Source organism: Anthonomus grandis, chromosome 5 (assembly GCF_022605725.1).
Source record: "Anthonomus grandis grandis chromosome 5, icAntGran1.3, whole genome shotgun sequence".
Taxonomy (NCBI): domain Eukaryota; kingdom Metazoa; phylum Arthropoda; class Insecta; order Coleoptera; family Curculionidae; genus Anthonomus; species Anthonomus grandis.
The window spans coordinates 29,434,270-29,461,929 of NC_065550.1; the positions used below are offsets into that span (position 1 = coordinate 29,434,270).

General features: G+C 32.2%; 1 protein-coding gene across 2 annotated transcripts; it reads right to left on the reverse strand.

Annotated features, from left to right (window-relative positions):
- Positions 1-581: 581 nt before the first annotated feature.
- Positions 582-27,429, reverse strand: LOC126736273 (F-box/LRR-repeat protein 6). Of its 2 annotated transcripts, XM_050440552.1 has the most exons (11): positions 27,264-27,429; positions 26,219-26,811; positions 21,447-21,864; positions 16,366-16,535; positions 16,179-16,304; positions 15,954-16,121; positions 12,782-12,858; positions 12,579-12,721; positions 8,179-8,338; positions 7,875-8,124; positions 582-3,101 (listed from the first exon to the last, which is right to left on the reverse strand). In XM_050440552.1, the coding sequence occupies exons 2-10, from the start codon at positions 26,729-26,731 to the stop codon at positions 7,890-7,892; spliced, it is 2,010 nt and encodes a 669-aa protein (XP_050296509.1). In that variant the 5' UTR covers positions 26,732-26,811; positions 27,264-27,429; the 3' UTR covers positions 582-3,101; positions 7,875-7,889. The 2 variants fall into 2 exon arrangements, with proteins under 2 accessions (XP_050296509.1, XP_050296508.1); XM_050440551.1 differs by having other exon boundaries at positions 582-8,124.
- Positions 27,430-27,660: the final 231 nt, after the last annotated feature.

Sequence of the window (27,660 nt, forward strand, 5' to 3'; positions counted from 1 at the left end):
AAGTCACAAGAAGTGTGTAATTGTGTGGATTCCACGTGTTTCGCCATTTATTGGGGCATCATCAGACATATTCTAATAAAAGATATATTGTTTTAAAGCTCCCATTTTTCATTTTATTTCAGGTACTCATTGAGGTAATTTTTTATGTTTCTGAGAGTGTTTCCTTATATTTACAGGCATTGTACGTAAAATGACGTCAATACATCAAATATAATAAAAAATGATCCCAAAAAGACTCGAAATACCTGGAATCAAAAGGAAAAAAGTTACTTTCGGGGTCCCAAGAAGTGAACCAATTTATATTGAAGTTACTATTAAGATGCTTGAAATATATCCATAATAATTAACTTAAATTGATGATCTAAGAAATGTAAAAAATATCAAAATATCGCCATTAAAAAAATACCACAAAAACGAAAGTGGAACATTCATAAGATTTACACGTCCGATTGGAAAATCGAACATCATCTATTCCGATTTGTTTAATTACACCCAACCTAGAAATCCATTCTAAAACCCACGTAAATTTTAAATATATTTTTTTAAATGGTGGCCTAAAGATTTAAGTAAAACAAACCTCCTCCATGAGATATTAATAACCTAAATTATATATTTATATATAAATATACAATAATATTAGTACAGATATATCTTCTTAAGTGCACAAATATGAATTTATAAAATCAAATAACCCTTAATACTATACAACGTAGAAAAAAAAATCACTTGCGAGGGTACCTTATAAATTACGTTAACAATAATTTTTTCCAATTTTTTTTTTTTACAAAAACCTAAATTATATGTTTTTTTCACACACGGTGTGTTAAAGTTATTGCTTTCGTAACTTAAAAACCTAAAAAAGGGGGGATATTTTTAAAATACCCTCGTGTAATATGTTCACAAAGAAGAAGAAAAAAAACCCCGATAAAGGAATCTCTCTAAAACATTTACTTATATATATAACATTAACAAATTTAGCTTATTTACAGGTGTGTTTTTTTCCTAATATTTTGACTCTTATAAATGGTTTTTCCAAAATGAAAAACCACTTTAGTTTAAGCGGTGCGGACCCAAGTCTCAAGTTTTAAAAAAAACATTAGGACTCAAGCTGGCTTTTTACCGCTTATTTAAGCCTCATATCACTTTGATTCGCCGAGTTTAATTTTAATGTGCAGCTGCCATATGTTAAAGAACATCCATTTAAAATGTTTTGTCTTGGTTGAAGTGCAGTTTAGATTTTTGACAAAATTTCAAGAAAAAAAAGCAAAATGTTCAATAGTTGCGTTACTGGATAGTTTTTCAAATGAATTTTTTGACGTTCCTGAGTAAGCATCTAAACTGGCAATTTTTCCCTGAATTGATATCCATATAAAATCATATAAAATGATATCCATACGTTCTATATCTATTGTTTTCATTGTAATTTTATCTTTGTCTAAGTTGCTTCAGTGGGTTTACTTCTAAGCAATTTCACCATATGTGGCGAGTAATTTGACGACCGGTTCAATATTTTTTTAAAAGAAAACTGGTGTTTTAATACGTGAATTATGCGTACTACTTATATATGTGGGTGTATTCAAAAAAAAATCTGTTTTTGAATTCCTTGCTAAATCCGTAAAGTAAACGCATTTCTTTTTTGTGGTAAAACCTAAAAAACAATTATACTTTTAAGGTATTTAAAAGAAACTGACAGGAACACCATTATATACCATTAGACTAATCGATAATAATGCTGTAGTTTTTACTATAATTACTTAAAACTATTACATTTGACTTGAACTGTTTACAATTTTATCTAAATTCTTTCGTAGGAGAGTCAAGGCTGAATTTTTAAAATACAAAAGGGCAAGTTTTGTCTAAATACAATCTAACAACTGGGATAACTAAACCCTTTCATAAACTTTCTACTTTCTTTTCTAACATGTAACTCAAATAAACTCCTGGACACAATTATCGCACCACTAATTATTCTGTCAAGAAAATTTAAATAAAAATAAATATCAGTTAAAACAGTTATAATATCTTTTCTCGTATAAAAAGCAGAACTGGACAAAAACTATGTTTATGCTTTATCATGGAACATGCTGCTCGTGAGGAGTGAGAATACATCTGCAGGAAAGTTTTCATAATTTGATACGAGGAATGCTGCGAAGACTTCAAGCGGTCATTGCAGCTAGAGGTTGCAATACACGTTATTAAGAATTCATTATGGGTCTATTGTTTTATTTTTGTATCAAAATTGAAGTTAGTGAAAATCGATGCTTTTCCTTGTATTGAATTTAGTTACTTAAATCTCGTTTTGTTAAATAGAATATAATTGTTTTTGTTAATTAATAATGCATAGTTAACAATGCTTATTTTTTTATCTTTATTAAAAAATAATCTCTAAAAATCAAGTGGTGCGATAATTTTGTCCAGGAGTTTATATCAATATTTTTATGTTTTAATAGCAATTTATCTAAAATTAACACAATAAATACTTTATGGAATTTAATTGAAAATTCGAAAGTATTGAAGTTCGAAGTAGAACACGAGCGTACTGACGTTCAGTTAAATACATCAACTGAAGAAATTGAGAACGAACGCATTGCATTGCATGTATTCTCCTAACCATTAAACTTAACTAAGTTGATGTAAACCTTTAGGCAACTAAAAACTTTTCTTCCAAATAATTGATGATATTTCCTTTCATTTCCAGATAATTGAGATCATCCCTCAATTCTTCCATGAAGCTGAAGTTATTTCCTTATTTTTTTCCAGAGGTTAAAGTCTTTTAAGACAAGTTATTTTTGAACTGACTGTAAGTAATTTTAGATTTATTCCAGGCAGTTAGTGCCAATTCCTTTAACCTCTAGGTAAAAAAAAAAACGGTAATTCATAAATTGTCGCGGCTTTCTTATTTCTTCCACGTATTTGAGCCTGTTGCCTTTAACTTCCAGACAAATAAAAAAATCCACTTTTGTACCTGAAATTTCTCACGTTTTTGAGCTTATTTTTCCTTCATTTCTAAGCAACTAGTAAGAATTTCTGTTTCCCTCAAGTCAAAGTCCTGTACTTGAAGTCATTTCTAGCTCTTACCAGGGAATTCATTTTTCGACGGCCTGGAAGTAATTTTACATTTATTCTAGAGATTGGAGTAACTAAAGCAGTACTTAAGTATTAAACAACTTAAAACATTGTACTATTCTCTAGTGCAGTCTTAATTAAGTTATGGCCTTGCAGATTAGAATGGCGCAAGGTACTATCACTTAAAACAACTAAATACTATACAATAATGGATAATTAAAGTTTTTTTTGAAAAAGAAAAACCGTTATTTTCAACTCAGTTACTTCACGAGGAAGCAAATATAATGGACATACGACTGTTATATTAATTAGCTGTTTTAATAAACGTAAAAAAGAATAAATTTAAAATAAGTCCTCTAGCACATACCTACACCACCAAAAGAAAGAAAGAAAATAAGCATGCTAAAATTCCGAAAAACAAAACAGCTATTGGTAAAAGGACATTTTAAATATATCGCACCGGAAATGTTAAACGTAGTGCCTAAAACTCTACAGGATAATATGAAATATAAGTATTTTAATAATGAACTTAATAATTGGATGCAAAAAACAGAAAGTATCACTCAAGGATGCAGTAAACATCAGTATTCCATAATTTCGTGAATAACTCTTGAAATGTATTGTCTCCATCGGAATTATAAGGATTAAAGTTATAAAGTTTTAAATGAAATTTTAGGCTTATTTATTGCGTTAGTGTTACTAGTAAATAGTAAAAAAAACTTCAAAACCATGACAAAAAACTTTCAAATGTGACTACAATTCCGAAAAATACCCTATACTTAAATGTGACTTTATACTCAAATGTGTCTGTCTTTAAAATACGTATAAATTTTTTCGGACTTGTCGGACTTGACAATTAGTGCAGCTTATTTGATTACCCGTTTATTGTCCTTAGGTTGATGTAATTTCTAGATATTTTTTTATGTTAGCACTTGAACGTATTTATTATTTAGTTAAAGCCAATTCCTTTAACTTCTAAGCAGTCAAAAAACTAATTCCTAAATTGCCTGGAATTATGAATTTCTTCCAAGCAGTTGAGAACTTCCACTAATTATTCCACGAAACTAAAGTAATTTCTTTTTTCTAGAAAGTTGATGCGATTTCTAGCTTTTTCTACAGAGTTCATTTTGGAACTGTCTGGAAGTCATTTTATATTTATTCCAGGCAGTCGAAGGCAATTTTTTTCAACTTCTAGTCAAAAATAAATATTTCCTAAATTGCTTGGACATTCCCATTTCTTCCAGGAATTTCAGCTCATTTCCTTTAACTAACTATGCTGGTAAAAACATCATTTTTTACTTGCCTGGAATTTCTCATTTCATCAAAGTATTTCAGGCATTTCCCTAACTTCCAGGCAACTGAAGTTATATTATTATTATTATTTTATTCGATAAAAGCCAAGAATTTACATTCTGTATAGCTCTATAAACTAAAATAGGCATCACAATAATTTTATTAATTTTGAAATGTCAATTTGCAAATTTAAGCACTAAACATGTCTAATTCGGCCAGACGATTTTTAAAACTGCTTACAGAAGGAGCAGTTATAACATCTTCGGGTAGAGAATTCTAAACATCGAATTCTCTATTTAGTAAAAACATTTGACGTGTTTCCTTCATTTCATAATTCGTTTAGATCACAGCCCAGATAATTATTAAGTTATATTATATAAGTCCTATTTTTTTCCAGCAAGTTGAAGTCATTTAAAGCTTTTTCCACGGATTCCATCTTAAACCATGTTTGACACTCATATCCAAATCCCTAGCAGCATAAGAATCGATATTTGATCTTTTATCCAATGTGTTAAAAAACTTCTAAAAAGAAAAAAAATCACAGAACCTCAAAGGGTTACTGACATAACTACATTCTAAAAAAATTATATGAATATGCTTTTGATAAAAGATATTTCAAATTGATATATATTTCATGATATATTTCATAAGTTGATACATCTGGAAGAACTTTAAAAGCATATGACAACCGTTGCAGTGAACATGTCATAGAAAATGTGATTCTTTAAGCAATTGTCAAGGTTTTCTGTTACTTCCAAATAGTTTAAGGCTTCTAGGAATGAGAAGAATAACTTTAACTGCCTGGATTTAACAGATAATAACGTCCAGGCAGTTGATGATTTGAAACAGTGAGAAAACTGTGACTTTAACTGTCTTTTGAACGGCCTGGAAGTAATTTTACATTTATTCCAGGCAGTTGAAGCCAAATCCCTTAACTTATAAACAGTCAAAAAAAGTAATTCCTAAGTTGACTGGGATTTCTCATATCTTCCAGGCATTTGAACTCATTTTTTCAAACTTTCAGGAAGGTAAAAAAGCCAGTGTTGGTTGGATTGGCACTTCTCCCCTGTTTAAGGGATTTCAGGTCGATTTCCTGTTCAATTGCCTGGAATTTTTAATTTCTTTCAGATAGTTAAAGATATTTCTTTGAATTTTTAGGCAACTGAGATCTTCTACAAAGCTGAAGTTGTTTCCTTATTTTTTCCAGGAAGTTCAAATAATTTCTGGCTTTTTCCAGGAAATTTATCTTTGAACCGCCTGAAAGTACTATTACATTTATTCCAGGCTTTATTTATTTAGACAGCTTATAATTATTCCGGTTAAAGTCAATTCCTTTAACTTCTAGGTCTATAAACTTCCATGCTGGTAATCCTGGAATTTCTCATTTCTTTAAGGCATTTCTAGGCAATTAAACAAAACTGTTCAAATCACCTAAAAAAACTTCTTTTTTTCAGGCAGTTAAAAAGTAATTCTGGAACTGACAAAAAAGCAAACATCATTTCTATCATTTTTTGTCATGTTACTTTGTATTCTAGGTTCCTTTTTTTGCTGGACTTTCCATAATTGAATTACAGTATCTCAAGGTTCAGTATTAGGACCACTATTATTTTTGCCGTATATAAATGATTTGGGCTCATTGAGAATGCAGGACAATGTGGTTCAGTTTGCTAAGGATACTACCACATTGTGAAATCATAAAGATTCTGATCACATTAGAGCTTAGGTTTTTGAGTCTATCTTGCAAAACAAAGAAAACTGTAAGTTCCTTAGCATTACCATTGATAGTTACCTTCGATTCGAAGATCATATCCTAAATCTTGTATGAAAGTTATCCTATAAAGGAAATATCCTTGGAAACAGCTACTCTTATTCATAAATGTCCTTAACCTTCCTCTAACACTGGTCATATGACTCATCAAGCAGATGATTTCCCTCTACCATCCTTCCTTACCAGAAACTCGCTCATATGCCTTTAAAATTTACAATCGTATTCCTCTACGTTACATTAGACAAACATTAGATATTAAAAAGTTCAAAGGCAAGTTAAAATCACTTTTATCAACTAAGGCATATTATAGCCTTGATGAATTTTTTAACGATATCTTTTGACCTGTGCTCTAACATCATTTTCATATTTTGTAATACCTTTTGTTTTGTATCTATTATTGTTTAACTTAATTTCTCCAACATCTGTTTTTGTTAGCAGTTGTAATTCTTATTAATCCTCTTTTGTTTATTTTTTGATAATATATAGTTTCTTTTTATTTTAGTTTGTTTAAAAATAAGTATTAGTTCTTCTATGAATTGCACCCAAGATTTTGTCTTGTGTAATATAGAACATTTTCTTTCTTTCTTTCTTTATTTCTTAGCTACATTCAGCTTGGTTTAAGCTTCTTGATGCATATGCAATTTGATCTTATCCTATTTTTCCTTGACTTGCTATATATTGCTCCTACTTTTATATTTGTGGCACTATAGTATAGGATCCTTGCATAACGAATTTTCGCATGTTCCAAAAGCTTGTATGTATTCCGGTGTGTTTTTTCTGATGATAATATTACCAGTCAGTTGAGATCTTCCAGTAATTCTTTATCAAATTAATGTAATTTCTTGTTTCTTCCAGGGTTAATTTAAACTTAATTTTCAACTGCCTGTAAGTAATTTCATGTTTCTTCCAGGCAGTTGATGCTAAGAAAACATGATTGGTGTAGATATGTGTGACCAAATGATGGAGTACTATCGTTCTTTTTCTAGAACATGTCAGAGCCATTTTAAATTTACTTCTTATTATATCAAATTATTTGCAGTAATGAAATTGGAAAATCGTATTTTAGAGGAAAATTAAGAGGATGCAAACATTAATCAAGGAAATGAAGAAAGAAGGGAGTGTGCCTACTAATCTTCCATGTGCAGATAAACGATTTGACGGTTTTTGAACCTTGACTCAGATCATCAGATTTTCCTTAAACCACACCTTCTGTAAGTGAAAATTGCCATAACGTCAACAGTTACCCTATTTAAACACATATCTGCGTTAAAGATGTTTGGAAAAAGGCAATTATTCGATTGCAAGTGGAGAGTTTAAATGCCAATCAAACTTGGCAAACCCTGAGCAATTTCCCATTTATTACCAATAGAATCGAGTGCGGAAAATTTAAATTTATAGGACCAGTTAGCGGTGCCGAAAGTGTATAGGATTGGCAACGCATTACATCACAGGCAACGTGGCAATAATGCAATTTCCTTTGTAATAAAATCTACCTGCCTAGGACACTGAAAAACTTCCTTAAACGCGGTTAATTAATAATCTTTTCTTGTTCACCCTGTACTACCACTAAAACACTTTTGAATTTTTAACATATGGCACCTCCACGTATCACACAACAAACCCACTAATAAAAAAAAAACAAAATTAAATCTCCCTTGCGTCCTAGAAAGTCTATTTACACCGTCCGCGTCTCTCGATAACTTATTCTCGTCTCCTAACCAAACAACAAAATTTCCACTTTACATACCCGCCCGCACTATTATTAATCCTTGGGCGATAAAGTGTTCGATTTAGTCTCCTCGGAGTCGCTGCCTTCAGTCTTTTTCTCGCTCAAACTCTTTCGCAGTTCGTCGACGGCCGCCCCCGTATAAAGTCTCTTGATGCCCCTCGGGAGCGCCCTACACGATTGCAAATTGATCGAATAGAGAAAAGGGCATTTGGCTAAAACGGCTTTGATCGGGTCGAGGGATACTGAGGAGCCGCATAAGTTTAAAACTCTAAAAAAAAACAATGAAAGGGAATTGGTTAACAAAGGAAAGAAACGTATTTACCGTAATTTCGATTCGGGTCCCTTTTCGGCCAAAGCGAAGACGGCCGCGTCCAGGGAAGCGGTGGCCGTCGACCAGGCCAGATCCACCTCCAGTAGACTGTGGCTCCATTTTTGCACGATTAGTTCCAGGCCGGAATTTTGGAGTCTCGTAATGTAACAGGCTAAAAAATACATAAATTAATGACTCAACTTAAAAACTATTTTATTTAAACCTGTTTTACCACTGGTGTTTTTTCCGAATATTCTAAATACTGGAATTATAATACCACTATATATAGACCGGTTTTCTTGATTTCTAATCTGTCCAACATCATAGAAAAGATTTTAAAATGTCGATTGGTGAAATTTTTCGCAACATTTTATTTCATTTCTGATAACCAGTTTAGTTGCCGACTAAAAAAAATCAACTGAACACGCAACTTTCAAGTTCACTTCAGATTTAAATAATGGTCTAGATAAAAATATACCTGCCCTTTGCATCTTTGTAGATTTGATAACGTAAACCATAAAAACCTATTAAATAAAGTCGAGGTTTATGGTATAAGAGGAACATTAAAAGATTGATAGAAAATTACCTCACCAATCGGTATCAGTATCTAAAAGTAAATGAAGTACAAGGCAATAGCCGAAAAGTAACTTGTGGGGTCCTCTACTTTTTATAATATACGTTAACAGTCTTTTAAAAATTAATTCCAATAGTAAGATTATAAGTTATTGTGATGATAATGTAATTTTGTATTCGGCAAATGCGTGGCAAGATTTAAAATACACTGAAAGAGCCTTTCGTTCCAAAATAGCAACTTTCACTTAATATAAAAAATATATATTAGTTTTTCATCTTAAATCAACTTCCTAGAATGGACCGTTAGTGGTTAGTTCAAAAATTTCAATACCCGAAATAGAAACCAATAAATATCTAGGAGTTATTGTAGATCAAAATCCTAAATGGAATCTTCACATGAAATAAGTAATTTAGTAGGTTTTAGGCAGTTAGGTGAATATCTTATTCCAGGCAGTTATAACTTAACTAAGGCTATCTTATTTTTTTTTCAGACAACGAAGATTAATTTCAGGCAGCTTTGTGAATATTTTAGGCGCTTAAATGATGTCTTTTTGTAATAATAGGTAGTTAGGTCATAGATTTATATTTATTTTTTACATAATAAAGCTCGTAATTTTCCTCAAATTTCAGGCAGTTTACTGGAATTCTTATTCCAGGCTGTAGATACGTTTTTTTCCAGGCATTTTTTCTCATAAATTGCAGATAGGTGCCAACGGTTTTATTCTACTGTTAAGTAGAATAAAACCAAATCAAAAATTTGTTAACAATTTCAGGCAGTGATCCATAAATTATTGTTTTTTTTTGTAATCATTAACTGGGCTTCTAATTCCAGGCAGTGAAACCCTAAATTCTTCGTTTTTTCCAGATAAGGAGGGTTCTTTCGTGGGACTTGCAAACAAATTTATGGGTGAATTCAGTTCTCCCAAAACAATTTGAGTCATTTATGTTTTTAAAGTTGCAGAACGTTATTCTTAAGCTTTTAAGATCAAAGTCATGCAAATCTGATAAATGGTTAATTGCATTTACAAAGTTATTGCACTTTGTAACAAGAGAAGGTTCTCTCAGTGGACTTAAATTTATACATAAAGTCTATCTATGAAACTATTTATTTTTCCATAAATTTACACTATCGGCAAAAAGTGGAGAAACAAACACTTTTTTGTTAAATATTTTCTTTGTTTTTGTAATATTTTGTTCTTATTTAGCAAATCACTTTAGTGGGACACAATGAAACTTTACTTTAGATTTTTTACACTGTAACGGGATCCAAGCGAAAAATTTATAATTATATATTTCATTAAAAGGTAGGAAGTAGAGAAACAACTTATTTATTTAATTTTTCCATAGAGTACAATTAATATCGGGTTGCAAACCTCTTAGTCTTAATAACTTCTATACACCTAGAACTCATTGACAGCATTAGTTTGTTAATATATTCTGGACTTATGGTCAACCATATTTTATTTAATTCTTGAAATAATTCATCCTGGTTTCTGAATTTGACCTTGTTTTGTCGTAGACGTCGATCCAATTCTTCCCAAAGATTTTTTATAGGGTTAATATCCGGGCTCTGAGCAGGCCCCCTCATGACATTAACTTTATTGCTAGGCTCACTACTGTTTGACAAGTACTGAGGTATGGTTTGAATCGTTATCGTGTTGAAACGTCCACAATAATGGCATGTTGTCTTCAGAATGTGGAAACATTTGCTGCTTAAGAATGCGCAGATATTTAAAACGATCAATTTTACCTTCTACACGCACTAATGGACCAACACCTCTTCCTGAAAAACATCCCCGCATCATAACATTTCCGCTGCCATGTTTTATGGTGGGAAAAGTGTATTTAGGATTGACTCTACAGCTCTTCGGACCCCCTTCTTACCCACTTTACACCATCGGATCCAAACAGATTGAATTTGCTATCATCCGAAAATAAAACATTTTTCCACGGTCCATGAAAGATGATCCCTTGCAAACTGTAGTATGGTAGCCCTGTTCTTAAGGGAAATAAAAGGTTTCTTTGATGGACGCCGCCCATACAGTCTGATTTCACTAAGGCGATACCGAATGTTTTGAATTGAGAGTGAAACTTCTGGAAAAGCTGAAGCAAATGGGTTACTGGTTACAAACCTCTTAATTTTTCTATCTTCAGCATCATTAGTTTTCCTGAGTCTTCCGGTCTTGGGGGGGGGCTTTTAATAATTTTTCTGATCTTCCAAAAGCAAATAACCTTACTTTAAATTGATCTATTAAGATTTAAATCTTTTGCTATTGAAACTTCTTTTACCCACTATTAAATTTGTCAACAATTATTTTTTTTACATCGTCTGATAAGCTATATCAGCGGGGCATTTTTAAACCAATATACAATACAACCTAAGTTTAACTAAACTGAATTTCAATCATACAATTTGCAAAATTAAAAAAAAAAACAAGGAGATAAGACAGGATTGTTTCTTCACTTTTTCCCTCTGCTAAATCATTTAAATAAAATTATTTATAAAAAAGGCGGGTATTTCAATATTTATTGGCAACAAAACAAACAACATTCCAAAGAGATTTAATATTAGACCTCGGTAAGAAAATAAGTGTTATACAGCTAAAAATTATACAATATTTTGAATGTTTCTCCACTTTTTGCCGATAGTGTATATTGTGCCCTAGTTAAGCCTTGCAATAGAATAATACCTTCCTTAACTTTCAAGATAGAACCTTGAGGTTTTTACAAACCTAGGCCATTTTTCCATCAAAGTCTGAATGCAGCAAACAAAAGTGAGATTCCTTCATTGGAAAATTAAAAACATATGATTTATTTGAAAATACCAAGGTGGGCTTCAAAAAACCACTAGTATCCTAAGAGACTGTAAAGAAAAATTAGCATACCTGCATTTAACGAAATCCCAGATACATCGGAACATTTTCTAACGCTTTTTTTGGGATCGACTTCAGTACTCGCTGCAAATTTTTATTTCGTCTATCGACTGAAAATAGGAGCTTGCTGTAATTTAATTATCGAAAAAAGAAAAGTCGGCCAGGACCATATCAGGCGAATACGATGGCTGTTCGATAAGATTTTGACCAGAAATCTGTTCATAACAGGTTCATTTGCTTAGTTTTCATCGATTTTGAGTTTTTTTTTGGTTACTGTTCAGTTGGCTTACGATAATAAATTCATAAAACGCATATTTCAACATAATGGCACTATGTGTGATTCGGGAATTGTATTTCCTCCTTTATGTAATTCTTAGTTTTGTTATTGTCTATTTTGTTAACGTCCCATGTTTGTGAACTGGATATTCTTACTATGTAGATGTCTTTATTTTCTTTACCATATTCTATTTTTGTTTAATTAATGTGTTACTTAGATTCATGGGCATAGAGACTTCAAGATCTATCTCTCTCAAACTAAAAACAACGATTTTCGTACACCCACCAAGGCAAAACAAATCTTCCACCACATCTCTTAAATAAAGGAAATTTTATGCAACATGTTTAGCTTGTTAGAATACAAAATTTCTATTTGCAATGTATTGTAAAAATCGTAAACTCAGCACTGTAAACGAACTAAGTGACGTATGGTTGTCAAATCCATGTGAGTGTAAGGGACAGTCGTGCCTACTTAGGTATAAAAAGCATTTTAACAATCCCTTTATGTGGACTTCTTAAATAATCGATTTCAGACATATCCTACAGTAAACCCCACAGGTTCCCATATGAACCTTCGATATGCTCTAAGAACTTTAACCTTAACTCTCTTTCCCTCTATTGCGTTTCTTAGTTACATGAACCTTACAGTTGATCTTGGATTAAAGCCACATTGAAAAAGCGAAAACTCACCACTTAAAAACAAATGTTCCAAATCCCAAGCGGGCACCCGAACCAATCCGGAATCGGTCAACTTGCTGCACCCTCGTACGTCCAACAGGCGTAATTTTGTACTGGTTTTTAAGAGGCGTTCGATCCCTTCATCGTCCATGGACCTAAGTAGAAATACATTTAATTTGGAATTAAAAATCAAATAAATAAATCAAATCGGTAACCTTGAAGTTGTAGTTTGGTCTTCTTCCAGGCCGGCCAAGGACAGTTCCTCTAAGTTGGGAAAACCTGGCGATTGAACCTGGAACAAGCATAGAGTTATATCATTTATTTATTGAATTAAGAAGAAACTGTATCTCTTAAGCTTGTGATTTTTACCATTTTTTATGTCTCAGGGAAATTTCAAAATCGTGGATAACTTTTTTACTGTTGTAGGTAAAAATTTGATTCAAATACTGAAATATGCACCAAGTGAGACAGAAAGTTTTATGTCTAAAGCATTTTTGTCTTGGATGAATAAATTTGTTAACTTATTTAAATTTATTTATATAGATAAGGATCTAGAGTGGACACAACAAGTTTTAACTGTTTGCAGCAGAGTAAATGCCGCTTGTTACTCTTTAAGAATTCATAGGCATAGCAAAAAAAATACTTAAAACTTGAACAACCTAAAAACTGTTTACTATGCAAACATATACTCAATTTTAAAATATGGAATCATGTTCTGGTGAGGAAGTGTAGACTGTGACAGAGCAGAGCCTTCATTAGCACACAAAAGAGCAGTCAGACCCATGCTGAATTTAAGAAGGATGGATTCATCTAGAAGCCATTATAGAAAGCTGAACATTCCAACACTTTATGGACTTTATATTTATGAATATCTTTTGTTCATGTTTAAGACCAGGGAGAGGTGTGTCAAATATGAGTCGCAAACAATCTTCCCTACCAGATTTATGGATATCAATTATCCCACTCTACTAAGAAAGGTCCTGCCTACTTGTGTATTGAATTTTTCAATAATATACCAAAAAATATCAAACAGCAAAAAACTATTTCTGCCTTTAAAGGGTGAATAAAGGAATTTCTTGTAGAAATTGAACCACATTCTGTACAAGAATTTCTTAATTATAGTCCTCTAATTCCTGATATTTTGTTTTCATTAAATACCTGTTTTTAAATATTTTTACATTTTAATATTGTTTTACTATTTTAATCCATAACCAGTTTATTATTAGCTTGGTATTTTAACTGTTTCATTCATTTAAATTTTTTATACATATTGACCCATTACATTTTAATCTGTTTTACTTTTTTTGTTGTCAGTTTTTTGTTTTTTATTTAGCTTTTAAGTATATGTAATTGAGTTAAATTACTGTATACTGTTTGTTTGTTATTATTCTTAGTAATTTAAAATAGGGAATGTGTATTTTTTATTAGCATAAGATAATTAAGCCTCAAATAATCTTTATTAATCATTATATATTTGACTCTATTCCGCTCAACTGAATTTTTATGTACAATTGTACTTTGATTTGCTGAATTTTGAAATTTTGGATAATTTTTTTAATATTGCATACAGAAAATTGATTTTTTGTTACTACAAAAAAATTTGAGAAATCAAAATTTTTTAAGAAAATTTGAAATTTGTAATTTTTTATCATTTGTGTCTTGGATGAATTTCAAAATTATGGAATATTTTACAATTGCAGATATAAACTTAATTTAAAGACTCAAATATAAATCAAGAGAGAGTATGTTTTATGTTACTAGAAAAATTATAGAAATTAAAGGTTTTTGAAAAAAATCGAAATTCGTTATTTTTAACATTTTTATCTCTCAGAGGAATTTCAAAATTTTGGATAACTTTTTTACTATTATAGATAAAAACTTAATTCATAGACTTAAATCTGCACCAAGTTATATAGTACGTTTCATGTTACTAACTAGGATATGCTTTATAACGATATGATTTATTGACCCTAAGAGAACATTGCTTCATGTTTTTCTTCCGGAAAAAGACATAATGGTAAAATACCGCTCGAATTTAAAACATCGGTAATAACACCCATTCATAAATCAGGTTTCAAAACATCCATTAATAATTACAGGCCTATCAGGCTTATAAGTAATTTTGCAAAACTCTGTGAAAAATTTATAAAGATAAGACTAATGAATTTCTTAAGAATAAATAATGTTTTATCCTCAAGTCAATATGGATTTCTTGAGGGGTGCAGTAGTACAGAAGATGCCATGCATCAACTAATAACTGAGGTAGTAAATAATTTAAATTCAAACAGAAAATGTATGGCTATATTCCTAGATCTTGCAAAGGCCTTTGATACTGTGCCTCATAATGCCTCATAACTTCTTAATGTTTTTGAAAGATACGGAATTCGGGGTACTGCTTTAGAGTTGTTTTCAAATTATTTATCAGGGCGACTACAAATGGTTAAGCTCAATTAATTATCATTAAATTTAGCTAAAACAACATACACCTTTTCACTTACTAATGCGAATAGACCACATTATAGTTCTATTTTAGTAGATAATCACTGTGTTAAAGAAACTTCATGTACAAAATACCTTGGAGTTGTAATTGATAAGTTTCTAAAATGGCAACCACACATTGATTATCTTTCCAACAAAATCCGAAAACTAATTCATAAATTTTACTTATTGAGGGAATTTTTAAAAATTTTTAGAAGACTTTAATAATGTTGTATAAAGCATTTGTGGAATCAATTATAACATATGGTATATTGGTGTGGGGAGGACTTTATAATAACTGCCTGTTTATGCTAATTATGATACAAGAACTAGGTGCAATAGGCAAATTAAACTACCACTAAGTACTAATAATCTTAATCTAAGATACATAAATTACTTTGGACGTAAATTGTATAACTTGTTGCCGGGTGCTTGTAGAGGTTGCACTTCTATAAAAAAATTTAAGTTGTTGTGTAAGAGTGTAATCTCTGAAAGCGCTTACCAATTTGAAAAGTTTTTCGTCTGAGCATTTGATCACAGATAGTGTCATGGTTGGTTGTATTTTGAATTTTTTAATATATATGTATGTATGCATAATTTGTAATTATGTTTCTCTCTAACTTGCTTAGTCTCTTAATCTTTCTTATCTTTGTGATAATATTTATAATACAAAATATTATTAGTTTATATCTAAAAGTAAGTAACATGATTTGATACCGCACATACAGATGTTTCACATCTAGGTGCTTGATTGTATCAATATTAAAACGAATCATAATTCGATAAAAACTATAATATATGATATATGTTAACTAGTCTATAGTAACTTTATATATAATATATAATTACTGTTATATGATGTTTGTAAAGTATTCAATAATTCAATAAAGGTGAAAGGGTTGTACTTACTTGTTCTGTTAAAGTAGCTGGCGCCAACCAAATCTGACTGTTCGTTATCCTCAAAACCCTCATTTTCGGACAACCGCTTTGCAGTTTTTCCACGTGCAATAAGGCCGTATTGTGCGCGAACGTTTTGATATTCGAAATGTCCAACAGTTGCAAGTTGGGACAATGACTCTAAATAACGCAAAAAAAAACTTATTTTTTTTTAACCAAATCGATCTAATGACTTACCGAAAGGGCGGAAACGATTTGGGTAAACCCGGCGATTTTATTGTGAGCCAACACCAAATGCGTTAATCGAACGTTCATTGCTTGACAGAGGGACATGAGCGGTTGTGCATTTATAGCAGAAGTTGCCTGAAAATTATTAGTAAAGACAATAATTATTAATAACAGCACATTAAGCAGAATAATTTACATTGATCGAAGACAAGTCGAGCCTCTCGAGGGTTTTACACTCGGTACTTAAATATTTAATGTTGTCCTGGTTAAGGCCCTTCCAGCCGCTTAAATTTAGCCCTTTTAGTTTGGGACAGTGTTCGCATAGGGCTTCCAGGACGTTCTGGATGTCGCGTACTTTCCATTCACCTTTAAACAGAAAAAATTTGCTGATTAGCAAGCTTACTAGCTTTCTTCCTCAATGTGGTATCATCCTTGAATAAGATAAAATCAGCAGCTGGATCAGTACACTCAAGATGATTGATATCAGAAAGAGTAAAGGTCGCAGCACCGATCCTTGAGGGGCCCCATGAACCTAGTTATTTAAACCTGATTGTGTCGAGATCTTCCAGAGAGGTATGATTCCATTCACTTTTTGCATTCTTTTATGGTATTGTGAGAGAAAATGTATGGTATTTTAGTTTCATAGCAAGAGTTCTGAAGTCAAAAATGTCCCCAATGAACTCACATTATTTATGCCCTCATTCATTAGATATATCAATTGATTCATTGCTAGTGTAGTAAATTTTTAAAGCTTTTTTTTAAAGCTTTTGAAAAAGCTGGCACAATTTATATGGGTTGATAATTAGTTAGGATATTGCAAGGATCTTCGTTATACACAGGTTCAACTCTAGAGATTTTGAGCACATCAATTAATCAGTCATAGGTTTGATCAATATGATATGACACACAACATGTTTAATTAGTGGGGCATTCAAACCATAAAAGTCCTAACTATTTTTGTTTTTTAAAGATTTAATGAGGTCCTGTAGGTCAACAGTAGTTATTTCCTGAAATCCAAAAAGTGTATCAGGCAGATTTAAATTAAATATTTATGTTGAATACTCTTTAGAAATTATATAAAACGGGGGTTGGCTATTTATAATATTAGATATAACAGACTCGACCATTATAAATAGTAAAAATGTATTAACATCTTTAAGAGTTAATTAGATTTCTGTAGAATTTACATGTACTACATTCTTATTTATTTATTTATATCAATATACGGCAGAGCCAGTTTACAAAAACAAAATAGATTATACAAAATACTAGACAATATAACAATATAAATACAATACTAGAATTAGAAAAAAAAATATACCAAGATAAAATCTCTGAAAAAACAATCATCAACAGGGCTAAAAACTTAACTAAAAACACTATCTAAGGAACGTAGGTTAAAGTATAAGATTATTTATTTTTGATTTGAATGACCGTAAGCCGCCGGAAAACGGATCCAAACTATTTTCATTAAAGCAACGCAATTAACGCAAGGTCCTAGTCAGTGGAGAAAAAAACCCATAGTTGGCCGAATGAAAGGGTAAACGAAACATAGAAGAGTTGATCCTTCTTCGACAGGTGTTAAAAGCAATTGCTTGATAAAAGATGATAGAACAATGATATAAACCATTTAAGATCTTATAAAACGTTAAAGCATCAGAATAATACCGTCTGACTTCAAGATTAGGGATATTAAATTGGACACTGATAGCATTATAGTCGATGTAATAATTACAAAAAATATAAACTTCAGCTCTATAAGCAAGGGATCTTCTTTGTACAGCCTTAAGGCGTTCAATATGAGAATCATAATAAGGGGACCAAATTACCGGCGCATACTCAAGCACGGAACGTACCAAAGAGTAATAAAGTAATTTGAAACAATAAGGTGAAATATGTACACTATTTCTAGTGATAAAACCAAGACTACGCATACTCCTGTTAATAATATCCAAAATGTGCGGCAAAAAAGTTAGCTTGGTATCAAAAAGAACACCTAAATCTTTAACTGTATCAACTGACTTGAGTTCGTTATTGTTGATTGTGTATTGATAATTAATAATTTTATTAGAACGACCAAACGAAATACACACACTTCTTTATATTCAGTTCCAGACTATTGCTATTACACCACTCAGCAACACTATTTAAATCCAATTGAAGTAGCTCAGCATCAACATATGACTCAATGGCTTTATACCGTTTAAAATCATTAGCAAAAGCAAGACGTTTTGAATGAACAATTACATCACTCAAATCTCTTATGAACAAGTTAAAAAAGACCGGTCCAATATGCGAACCTTGAGGCACGCCTGAAGATACTTCAATACCATTACCAGAAATATAATTACTTCTCTTGACCAACTGTGTGCGACCAGTCAAAAAACTCTGACAAAATTCGACCAAAGTCCTACCAAGGCCCATAGCCCCAAACTTCTGAACCTTTGAATGAACCTTCTGAGGCAGCCTTTGGAGATTAATGATATGTATCATATTTGGGTTTCTTTAGACTCTTAAGGAATGAGTGCCCTAGTTGTTTTTTTTCAGATGCTTTAGCAGATTATAATTATTTTGATTTGCTTATATATAGTTATTTTGTTCTGTTCAACGTAAAGTGTTCATTCAAAAAGCACCAGGTAGCAAAACATTAATATGAATGATCTACAAAGTTTCAAAGCTCTACTCAAAAAAAAAAACAAAATTTTGGAGAATTTTGATTTTTTTCACTCAAATAGCATACGTTTCAGGACCCAATTCCTGTTGAATTCAACTTACAGTATTTGTTTAAAGGTAGCAAAACATTAATGTAAATGATCAGGTTTCAAAGCCCTACTTCAAAAAAAAACAGTTTATGGGAATTTTGTTTTTTTTTTCACTTAAAAACCATATATTTTGGGTCTCAATTCCTATTCTATTCAACTTAGAATGTTCATTTAAAAGCAGCAGGTATCAAAACATTAATGTAATTAATCTATAAAGTTTCAAAGCCCTACCTAAAAAAAAACCCAAAATTTTTGGCATATGTTTCAGGACCTAATTCTTATTCTATTCAACTTACGAGGGTGGTCCCAGAAGTACCCGACCCAAGAAAGAAAACACGAAAATTTTTTTCAACATAATCTCCTTTCAGCTCTATACACTTTTCCCAGCGATGTTTTATAAATTCGATACCCTTTTTATAAGGAGAACTGTCTTGCGCCACTTCTTCATCGTTGGAAAATCTTTGACCACTAAGCCAATTTTTTAAGTTTGGAAACAGAAAATAATGTGAGGGGGCTAAACGTGGCGAATAGGGTGCCTGAGGTAGCAATTCAAACTTTAATTCGTTAATTTTGGCCATTGCAATAACGAATTTGTGAGCTGGTGCATTGTGTTGATAAAACAACACTTTCTTCTTAACCAAATGCGACCGTTTTTGCTTGATTTCTTCGCTCAAACGTTGCAATAAGTTCGCATAATATTCGCCGTTGATAATTTTACCTTTTTTAAGATAGTTAATGAAAATTATCCCTCGCGCACATCAAAAAAACCGACGCCATGACCTTGCCTGTAGATGAAACGATTTTCGCCTTCTTTGGAGCCGGTTGTCTCTTTTGAGTCCATTGTTTTGATTGTTCTTTTGTCTCAGGTGTGAAGTAATGGACGTAAGTAATAAACGACGCAAAAATTCTGCTTTGTTGCTATTAAATTTGGTTAAACACTCAATTGAAACATCTTCACGACACTCTTTTTGCTCGAGTGTGAGCAAACACGGCACCCATCTTGCACACAGTTTTCTCATGTCAAAATTTTCAGTTAATATGCGATGTACCGCACTTTTTGAAATACCTACTATGTCCGCTAGCTCGCGCACTTCAGTCGACGATCATCCAGTACCACTTTGTGAATTTTCTTTAAAATTCCTGGAGTCGTCAGCTCATTTGGTCGATCACTGCGATGCTCGTTTTGGCAGCTCGTACGGCCTCGTTTAAACTGTGCTACCCAATATTTTACTGTTGTTTTTTTCACTTAATAACCGTATGTTTCAGAACCCAATTATTGTTCTATTCAACTTAAATTGTTTATTCAAAAAGCACCAGGTAGGAAAACATTAATGAAACTGGTTTATAAAGTTTCAAAGTGCTACTCAAAAAAAAACTCAAATTTTTTGGCAATTTTGGTTTTTTTCACTCAAAAACCATGTGTTTCATATCTCAATTCCTGTTCTATTCAACTTAGAATGTTGATTTAAAAAGCACCAGATTGCAAAACATTAGTGTAAATAATCTATAAAGTTTCAAAGCCCTACTTAAAAGAAAACCCAAAATTTTGGGCAATTTCCGTTTTTATTTCACTCAAAAAAGAAGTATCTTATAGAACTGTATCCTCCACTATAAGGAAACTAAATTGGCCTAACATCTCTCTCAGGCTATTATATGAAAATTAGTTTTTAGACCTGATATACAGGTGGTTCTGGTAAGATATACCTTTTTAGAAATGCTTTGACATTTTACCTCATATCTTTATAAGAAATTTGACTTACAATGATGTCAAATTTTATCATAAGTTTGTGAATATTTCCTTTAGTAAAACAAATATAGAAAATATTAGAAAAAAGGCTAAATGAACCTATTGTCAATACAGTGGAGCCAAATAATGTTAAATTTCTTATTTTTTTTCTTCAGTGAAAGTTAAGTTATCATTAATTATATGCATAGTTTTTATTTTGTATATGTAGGTATGGTTGTTGACTAGCTAATATAGCTGGACTGGAATTAGGAGATTACTTTGCCTTTTTGTATTTATAAATAACTACATTTTATTTATATATTTATTTATTCCAGGCATTTCAAATTTCTTCCTAGCACTGCTACTTCCAGCCAGACTAGTTTGTTTATGTCTTTTGAAAGATATAAACAAATTATGACACACTTTTATGCCTTCTAAGGAATTACAATTTTTGTTCCATAGACATTTTCCATTTGCCTCTTTGAGGATTATGAAGTGACTTACTATGCTTTTTGTCAATTTTTCATCATGTGCCAGTAGGAATTCAGAAAAATATTCTCTAAACCTTCTTCAATATATCAGTAAACCTGAGAATTTCAGTTTAAAAGAAAATCAAAACCTAACCAACAATTCCATGGCCCTATTCCTAACGTAGTCAATATAAAATCACCACAAACATATACTTTTGTGTTACTACATTTGCAGTGAAATATTACAGTTTTCTTTTGGCAAAACTCCAAATGTGACCAAGCACATTAAACAAAAGAATAAAACTATTAAAATACATACCCATACTGAGATCCTCACACTCAGTAAGCCTGTTCAAGATCAGCCAGTGCAACCTCAAATCCGTCCTGTTCTTCTCTTTCACATAATTCAAGTCCGCCTTCTTCCACAGTGAAGGTTTTAAAGAGACGTCCCGCCACAGTCTGCACACCTTACATAACCTCACCAGGGTGGGTAGGGCGCCCTCCTGGGCGCACGTCTCCTCGAAAATCTTCTCGAGAACCTCTGTGGGCAGTTTGGTGGGATCGCCCCACGCGCTTTGCTCAACTGGCTCCTCACTTTGCGTACTGGACACGTCGTTTTCCATCGCGGTATTCGATCGGCTCCTTTTCGGTTTTTTCTCGTAATCCGAATTGTCCGTGTCCTCCGTGTAGTTTTTGTGTTTTTTCCGTCTGCCCGATTTTCTCTTGCTCGGAGGAAGCTGAAGAGAAATTAAATAATATTAATTGATTGAGTTGATTTTTTAGCTGGCAAATAAGGAAGCCTAAGACTATAATGTAGGATCGAATGCTAGGCTTTAACTCACTAAATCCTAGTGATTCCCATATGGCACCAGTAAACATGGCGGCTTTAGAAGGATGGGGAAGTGGGGTGGTACGATTTTTTGCACATTATATGTATCTTTGCAGTTCAGTAAGTAGTACGTGGGAGTAGCGTCAATGTTATAGTATAAAAAAGAGCATATAATATTTGGGGTGGAAAACACAGACTTTGCGCTGGTGTAAGTATTATTATTGATATGAATATCTTTACAAGGAAATAATAATTTATTTACTGGATCAATATTAAAAGGATGCTTAGACTGTATTGAGTGAATTTGACCATTACTTTATATGTACATCACAGTTTTTGTGTAAACCGAGGTGCTCCCATATGGGCTCCTTAGGCGTTTCTGCAGATGTGGCATTTTTATTTATCATACACTTTATTTCAGTGGAATAACTCTTCAGAAAGCTGTGGATATTCCTTATGATCAAAGAAATGTTTTTGAAATAAATATTGAGCCACTAGATAGTACTTTTTTAAACAACAATGTGTTGGCAGACGAGGATAAGGGGGGGACTGGTGGAAAAATTGAATCACACACTGCTGAAATTATGTTTGCTAACAGTGAGATGATGGGAGGATTAGTTCAACAAGACAATGAAGCTGTAATGTTGTGCCAACTCATTCTACAGGCATCTGGAATCACCCATGTAGAAGATGAAGTGAACCTAAAAAATAAACTGTGAAACTAAGACCTACTGAACCGAAATTTATTTAAGGCAATTTACAAGCCCAGTAACAAAGAGTTTGTATTAAGCGACTATTCTAAGTATAGCCAAATAAGTTGTGAAGGCATATTTCAGCTGTTTTTCTCCGATAATTGGTCGCAAAAAACTATTACTGAATCCGCCAATTAAGTTTACTAAAAAACAGCACAGACCCAAAAATTTCTATCGACGAATTAAAAGTTTTCATATTGATACTTATCCTTAGTGATATAAGCGTTTTACCGTCCAAAAATTACTGGGAAAATCCAAATGGCATGAAAAACATTATGATATCAGATGCTATGAGATGCCACAGATTTTTAAAAAAATTTCTAATATATTCATTTTGCCGATATTTCTAAGATTGACCTAATTGACAAGACGTACAAACCTCGTACGCTTATAGATCATTTAAAAACAAAATTGGTTCAGCATTTCGTTCCAGAAGATACCTTATAAACTACGATATTTATCAAGGAAGAAATCCCAGATCTAACCGAGACTATGAACAAATAGTTGAAAAGCCGGCAGCACCTCTGTTACAAATGATTGCCGAATTAGTTAACAAGAAAACATTCAGATACAACTTTTTTGTCGACAATCTTTTTACCACTGCAAGCCTTTGTAAAATTTGTATAGACGTCGTTTTCAAAAATTTCATTGTCGATAAAAATATAATTTCCATACACTATTTGTTAACATTTTTGTTTAGTTTGTATATTTAGTAGACTAAGTGTCCCATATGGGAACACGTGTTTTTTTATTTAGTTTATACACAAATTTTATAAAAAGCTTTAAATCATGCTTTGGACACTTAATTTAAGAAGCTAAATGCTAAGAAGCATTAAATTGAAAAAAAAGTCTTTTCTGTGGTTTATAGGGTTAATATGTTATTATTGTAAATAGATTGAAAAAAAAAATTCCCATTCCAAGAAAATGCCTCATTATTAACTAATGACCTAAGTAAACACAAGATGTAGAGTGTATTTTCAAGAACTTATCAACCTGCTTTATATATTTTTTTTTATTTACCAAATATTGTCTAACAGAAAATTCCAAATAATAAAACAACTTATGCTTGCTTAACAGATCAAGAAGTAATTATAGTAAACTTCAAAAAAAAAAAATCTATAAATTGAAATGACTTAAAACACCAAAAATGCCATACTCACAAGTACAGAGTATACAGGCAAAAGAAAATTAAATAAAGGTTTATGTAGAAAGAGAGATTTCAGAGTAAGCTGAATGTAAGGGTGCATTCCTTGATAAGTTCATAGGTCTATTTTCTAAAGACAAAATAATGTTCTGTATAAAGTCTTAAATCTTAATTTCGAAGTTGGTCAATATACAAAGCACATTTATTATTCTTTTATTTTTAAGTTGCATAAAAAATAATAGAGGGTAAATTTAATTTAAAGTGATGTCGGACATGTGAAGATTAATTAAATAACATAAAAAACATTTGAACAAAATTATCAAAAAAGCATCATACATGTATTCAACCCTATAAGCTAATTGAGTCATTAAAATATTCCTGCAAGGCATAATATGCTTTCTTTAATAACTGCTTTAAGGTTTTTTGAAATTTCCTTGCATAGTGGTGACATTATTAATTTTTTTTTTAATTATAACTTATGTTTTTCACTCAACTAGACCTCAGTAAGTAAAGGGAGTGAAAAAACTCTTGTGTTATATGACTGAGTAAAATAAAGTTCCTCTCTAAACATTTTGTGAATGAGGCACATAGTCTCCATGTTAGGACAAAGTGATTAAGGAACAGTGGTCTACGCGGCTACCGCATTTTAACCCAACACATCCCACGCAGTTCCCGTTTTTGTAATAAGAATACTGAGTGAAACAAGTAGTCTGAACAAGTTCCCCAGAATGGAATACCATAATGTAGATGTGATTCGATTAGATTAATTAAATGTGCCACTGTCAATCCCAGGTTGAGTGATGCAATATGAAGAGCATAGCAACTATAAGAGAATGTTCTGTTCAACTGAATTATGTTTTCTATTCAAATTTTAAAGACTCACCAATTTACAGGCCCAGGAACTTTGCAGTACATGAATGGAACAATGTTTTATTGTTTGAAGATATGTCACCTAAGTTGCATTTAAACTGTAGAATGACACTGAGCTGACCAAATAAGCAAAACGAGCAAATGAGGTTGAGGATATCCTTGGCCTCACAGAACACTGGATGAGGATGGATGAAATAAAAGCTATGCACATCAAGGATATTCATTGTCAGCTTTCTCTGCCAGAACTGGGTCAATTGGTGAAGGTATATGTATTTTTGTAAAGGATTAAATTAATATAAGTATAGTAAATATGTAAATCAAAATTTATAAAATAATGTAAGTTTTAATATTAAATGTGCAAGCTGGGAGATATTTTAATAGCTTATAGTTTGCAAGAAATGATTTTTGAGCCAACTCAAGAAGAAAACTGCCTTGATATATTTTTCTTGACTAACATTAACTGCATATTTGACTTTTATTGTTCATGAAATGGGTTTTTCTGACCACAGAAGCCAGCTCCTGAAAATTTTGGTTTTTACACATTAAAGCTTTAAACAGGAAAAAGTAGAGTTTGGATCAACATTGCAGAAAGATTTGTTTGACTTTTATAATGAGGTATATAAAATTGACTGAAGTTTTACAGAACACTTATTTGTCATTATTCCCGAAAAACGGGTATAGTGGTAGATCTGATCAACCACAAAATGTAAATTGGTTTTATCATGAACTAAAGCAATTGAGTGATAACTTAATTTTTTTATCAGAACTGAACAAGCAGTATAAGCAAATGTATATTCAAAATGCATATAAAAAATTACAAAAAAGTATAAAAATGCAAAAATCAATGCCAATGACAAAATGATCAGATCTATTAATCTCCAATTCTATTAAATCCATGTCGAAAAATCATCTGATGATAATGAGTGAACTCACCGAAATGCATTACTGTTGATTAAAAGATTGGCATTTTCATTAATGGGGAAAAGTCTTTTTTAAAAAAAAAAATGTTTTTAGTTTAGTATTCACTAAAAACTTTTATTTTTCATCTAACTTACTACTTCTTATTAGAATCAGTCCATACTTGCAGTGAGTCATAGATTAAGTTACAATGAAAATCCTACAGTCCCCCTTCACTTATTTTTAAACATTTCAAATCAGAAAAAAAGTTAATTTTTTTTTATCCTTGTGAACAATAGAATGTTAATAAATAAAACTAAAAATAATAATAATATTAATTAATAAAGGGTTTTTTGACATGGACTCAAACCCTAGTGTGTACCTATAACTTATACCAATTTTACCAACTTTTTATCCCCTGATCATGGGCACTGCTGTGTCTGAAACATCTTGGGAATTATAAAAACTGAATGATATTTAATAAATAATTAGAGGAAGACTGTAGGATTTAAATGTACCTTCACTTTTCTTTTGATGAGTGTGAACAACATTGACACAATAAATTGATTTGATTAAATAAAAATAAGATTTAACCTTACCGCACTGGGATTCCCTTTCTTAATCCGGATCTTAATAGCATTCTTATCCCCGCTTATCTGACTGTGGTACATGGTAACCAAAGCCTTGGGCCTTCCCCGTCCAGGTCCACTGGAAATCCTCTTCTTTCTCCCTTTCTTAAATGCCCCATTACTATGCTGCTCCTCTGGCTCATACAAATGATCCTCCTCGCCTCTGTCCTCCTCTCCCTCGGGTGGATCTTGGCTTGACTCTGTTGTGGTGCTGTGTTCATTTAAACTGTTTGTGTCACCCTCGGTTAGTCTCTCGTCAACACTGTTATCTCCTTTTTCCTCCTCACTACCGAATGATGCCTCAGTTTGGTTATCACAAAGGTTATTATTGGGTAAGTAGTCCTCTTGGAGTCTGTTTAGTTCACCATTTAATAAATGGTCTCTGAGATCCAGTTCTTGGGATTGCAAATCCGTTTTGACTATGTTGTTTGAGGTTCCACCCGTGTCAGGGAGGTTGAAGCACTCCTCAATGGTTTCTGACATGATATTAGTTTAGTTTGGGTTGGATTTGGATCGTTTTACATTGTGTCTTGAGGGTTGATTAAGGGTGTTAAGTGATTCACCTGAAATTTATAAATAACTGTTTGGTTGGGTTGGGTTGATGAGTGAAACATAGTTTAAAAAGGAAATTGCTATATGAAAATTAAGGTTATTGATTGAAAATTGGGGTTTTATGAGAGGATGAGGCATAAAGTTACAGGAAAAAAAAGAAATTCAAAAAAACACAGCGCGGTGACATTTTAAATTCCGCGCTATTTTACTGAAGAACCACAAGTCGTAAACAATCAAATCTGACAGGTCTGGAATAAAATTGCTATTATCCAGATTTCCTTGGGCATTTCTGGCATATCCAGACTACATAGCGACCGCCGTTGCTAACCGTATGAATAAACAATCAATCCGTTCTTCTGGAAGATCCAGTTTTATCCGTTCTTCACCCACAGAGAAGAAAATCGTTATCAAACACAAAGATTTCCCTCGCTGGGCGGCCGTAGGACGCGATTTTCTCACTTACCAGGTGGTTTTTCACGTTTCACGGCCTCGCAGCGACACAATCACATCACATACGCACTGTTTTCGGGAAAATTACACCGAAATTTTCGCCTTTTTCGAAAATTAAAGTTGTTGACCTTGTTATACGGCTGCAAAATGCTTATTTTTTTATTTTTACTAGTGGCCGGAGACGGTGGCGACATCTGGTTTAATAGCAAGAACGCTGTCGCCATCTGTGTCACACGTACGATATCTCATACTGAAACGCGTATTAATTGAAAATTAAAATTATAGGTTCCTTTATTATAGATACAGGGTGATTCAAAATTGAGTGCAAAGATTTCAAGGGCGTATTTACCAGCCAAAAATAAGAAGTTTTTTTCATATCAACGTATGTCCTAACTTGTTTCGTTTTCTAG

Bases quoted from the DNA above. Each gene is read 5' to 3' on its own strand.
- LOC126736273 (XM_050440552.1), bottom strand. From the start codon at position 26,731: ATGTCAGAAACCATTGAGGAGTGCTTCAACCTCCCTGACACGGGTGGA. The intron at 12,859-15,953 runs GTAAGTACAACC...TGCTTGTTCCAG, and splicing joins CAGCTACTTTAACAGAACAA to GTTCAATCGCCAGGTTTTCC. The intron at 12,722-12,781 runs GTTACCGATTTG...ATTTCTACTTAG, and splicing joins GACCAAACTACAACTTCAAG to GTCCATGGACGATGAAGGGA.